Source organism: Leptosomus discolor, chromosome 22 (genome assembly GCF_034619465.1).
Source record: "Leptosomus discolor isolate bLepDis1 chromosome 22, bLepDis1.hap2, whole genome shotgun sequence".
NCBI classification, from domain to species: domain Eukaryota; kingdom Metazoa; phylum Chordata; class Aves; order Leptosomiformes; family Leptosomidae; genus Leptosomus; species Leptosomus discolor.
In genome coordinates, this window is record NC_141412.1 from 2,662,748 (window position 1) to 2,665,476 (window position 2,729).

The 2,729-nt window shown below is 58.6% G+C and overlaps 1 protein-coding gene across 2 annotated transcripts; it reads right to left on the reverse strand.

Annotated features, from left to right (window-relative positions):
* Positions 1-207: 207 nt before the first annotated feature.
* On the reverse strand, positions 208-1,497 carry THY1 (Thy-1 cell surface antigen). 2 transcript variants are annotated; one of them, XM_086476946.1, is made up of 3 exons: positions 1,461-1,497; positions 997-1,281; positions 208-320 (listed from the first exon to the last, which is right to left on the reverse strand). In XM_086476946.1, the coding sequence occupies exons 1-3, from the start codon at positions 1,495-1,497 to the stop codon at positions 208-210; spliced, it is 435 nt and encodes a 144-aa protein (XP_086333072.1). The 2 variants fall into 2 exon arrangements, with proteins under 2 accessions (XP_086333072.1, XP_009956577.1); XM_009958275.2 differs by having other exon boundaries at positions 997-1,332.
* Between the last annotated feature and the right edge of the window lie 1,232 nt (positions 1,498-2,729).

A 2,729-nucleotide genomic window follows, 5' to 3' on the forward strand; every position in this document is an offset into this window, starting at 1 on the left:
TGTGATGGTGGGTCTTGGCACAGGACGGTGGTTAGCGTTAGATACACGGCTATATAGAGGTAACACAGAGAGAGGTTTCACTTGTTCCAAATGGTTCAGCTTCTCTTTCCAAGGGCTGCGTTCTGGCGGGGGAGGCGGGTTTGCTGGGGTACTCGGTGTGTGCGTGTGTGCGTGTGTGCGTGCGTGTGTGTGTGTGTGCTTTTCCTTTCACAGGGACACGAAGTCCACGGCTTGCAGGAGAGGCAGGGAAAGGAGAAGCAGCAGGAGCCACGAAGTGTTCTGGATCAAGAGGCTGAAGCCGGCGCATTTCTCCAGTTTGTCTGTGAGGAGAGGGAATGGGGAAGGAGAGAAGAGCTGCAGTGAAATCCCTCGGGAACAGGCATCAGGCTGGGTGTTATAAGGGTACTGGCTTCTTGCCTTTTCTCTGCCACAGAAATGCAGCAAGTCCCATCCTGGCTTCTTGCCTGTTCCCCCTCCCATCTTGTGCCCACGTAGCAGGCAAAGCTTTTGGGGACACAGAGACCCTGGGAAGCATAATCCTGCCTGCGCCTGACTGAGGTGACAAGGGGACGGGCATCAGGTAAGATAAAGGGCTCTGCAACCAGGGACTGCTCCTGATGGACCTAAGTGTGGAAAATCCCTGCTGCGCTCCCCCTTCGGGCCATGTATTTCTTCAGTCCTTCACCAGCAGACTTGTCCCCTCTGCTGGGACTGACTATGAGGCATCACCTATGGAAGGACACCTGGGCAATGTGCCCGAGGCGAGGCCCAAGAGAGGCAGTGCTGAGCAGTCTGAGATGGGGCAGAGTGAGGCCACCTGTGGGGCTGACTGCTCTGCTTGCAGTAGGAAGGGCACGTAAGGGCTGGGAAACATTTATGGGGCTCAGGGAGGGTTTGGAGATGCCATAGTGGCTTGCGGTTTTCTCTGCTGGCCCTGCCAAGCCAAGGAGCAGGTGGGAAGGAGGAACTAAGGCCAGGCTCCGCTGCCCATCTCACCTTTGATGACAGTGATGTTCTTTATCTGATTGCCAGTGTAGTCATTGGTGGCCTTCAGCTCGCACATGTAGACACCCTCATCGCTGGTGGTGAAGCTCTGCAGGTAGAGGCACACCAGGTTCTTGTGCATGGTGACGTTGGCTCGGCTCCGGTAGACGTTCTCGGAGACACTAATGGTGCTGTGGATGACGTGCTTCCTGTTGTCCTTGGTGATGCTGAACTCGTAGGTCAGGGGGTTGCTGGTTTTGTTCTCATAACGGCAGTCCACCCGGAGGCTCTGGCCCAGCAGGCAGGCACTCAGGTCCTTGATCATCTGGCAGTGGGCAGCCTGGAGGACTGGGAGAGGCAAACAGGGGTTGGACAGGGAACAGTGAGCACTGGGGATGCCCACGCAGCCTCCTGGCCCTCGCCTGGCTGCTCTGGGCTGAGCTCGCTGGAGAGCAGGGAGGGGATGCCGGCTGTACCTGTCAAGATGACAGCGATGCCAATGGTGGGGTTCATCTCTCCGCTGAGGTGCCTGGAGGTGGCTGTCACTGAAAGGGGAGCCTGGGCAGGGAAAGAGAGAGGCAGTTAGCCAGGCCATTGCCCTGGCACACAGATGTGGGCTCTTGGTGGTGCAGACACGGGCACACGTGGCACAGCGGGGCAGGCTGCCTTTTCTCGCACAAATGATGCTCAATAGAGTGCTCCTCATCACGATGTCTGATTCACTGCTCAGGGACTGGCTTGCCCGGCAACAAGCTAGGGAACTGGGCACTGCGTGTCTGGCCAGCATCACTTTCCATATCCTCCACACCAGACACTAAATGAGCGTGGCACAGACCTGCAGCTGCTTGCAGCAAGGCGTGCGCACGCTGCCTTCCCTTCCTTCTACCCCGTGCTCGGGCTGGCTGCCCAGTCAAGGGACAGGTAGGAGAAATCAGGATGTGCCCAGGTGCCTGCACATCATGGCCAGAGGGCTGCGGCTCACGGCGAGCGTGCTGCCAGGTAAGGGACCCTCCCTTGGCACTGGCAGGCGCCCGGCCTGCCAGCCCCCCTGCGGCTCCAGTGGGTGAGCTCAGCAAAGATGACTCATTGCGATGCAGTGAGGGAAAGGGGCCAAGAGCAGCGAGAAGGAGGGGACACGGCAGCTGGACAGGGAGCCAAGGCTGCTGAAGGATGGCACCAAGTGTCCAGGGGCTGAGCCGAGCCTGCCTGGCCACAGGGCAGAAGGGCTGTGGGGTGGTGGAGTCCACCCTCTGAGTCCCTGGCCCGGTGCCGTCTCTTTTCAGGCTGCCTCCTGGTCTGTGCGCATAAGGGACCTGTGGGTGTGCCGTCAAAACCCCAGGGCTGCCGACAGTCCAGTTCAGCTGAGAGGAATCAATTAAAGGTTTGCAACCCAGCCAAGCAGCTGCATGGGGAATCCAGCCGCAGATATGCAGAAAGGAGGGGGGGGGGGGGGGGGGGGGGAGCAGCAAAGCAGACGCTGGGGCTGAAGGACACACTGAGTGCCCTGCAGTCAGTCCTCCAGGCTGGGGATGTGGGGCCAGGTCCAAGACAGGGAGGTGAATTACTGCTTCTTTGGGACTCCAGGCTGGCAGAGGGGAGAGCAGACCCCCAGTTTGAGCCTGGCAAAGCATCCAGGGAGGAACCAGGAACTGCCTGCACCACCGCCAGCTGGATTTTTATTTTTAGCATTTTTTGGGACTTTCATATAACATTTGAGGAGGAAATACCAAAACCATTTGCTCACT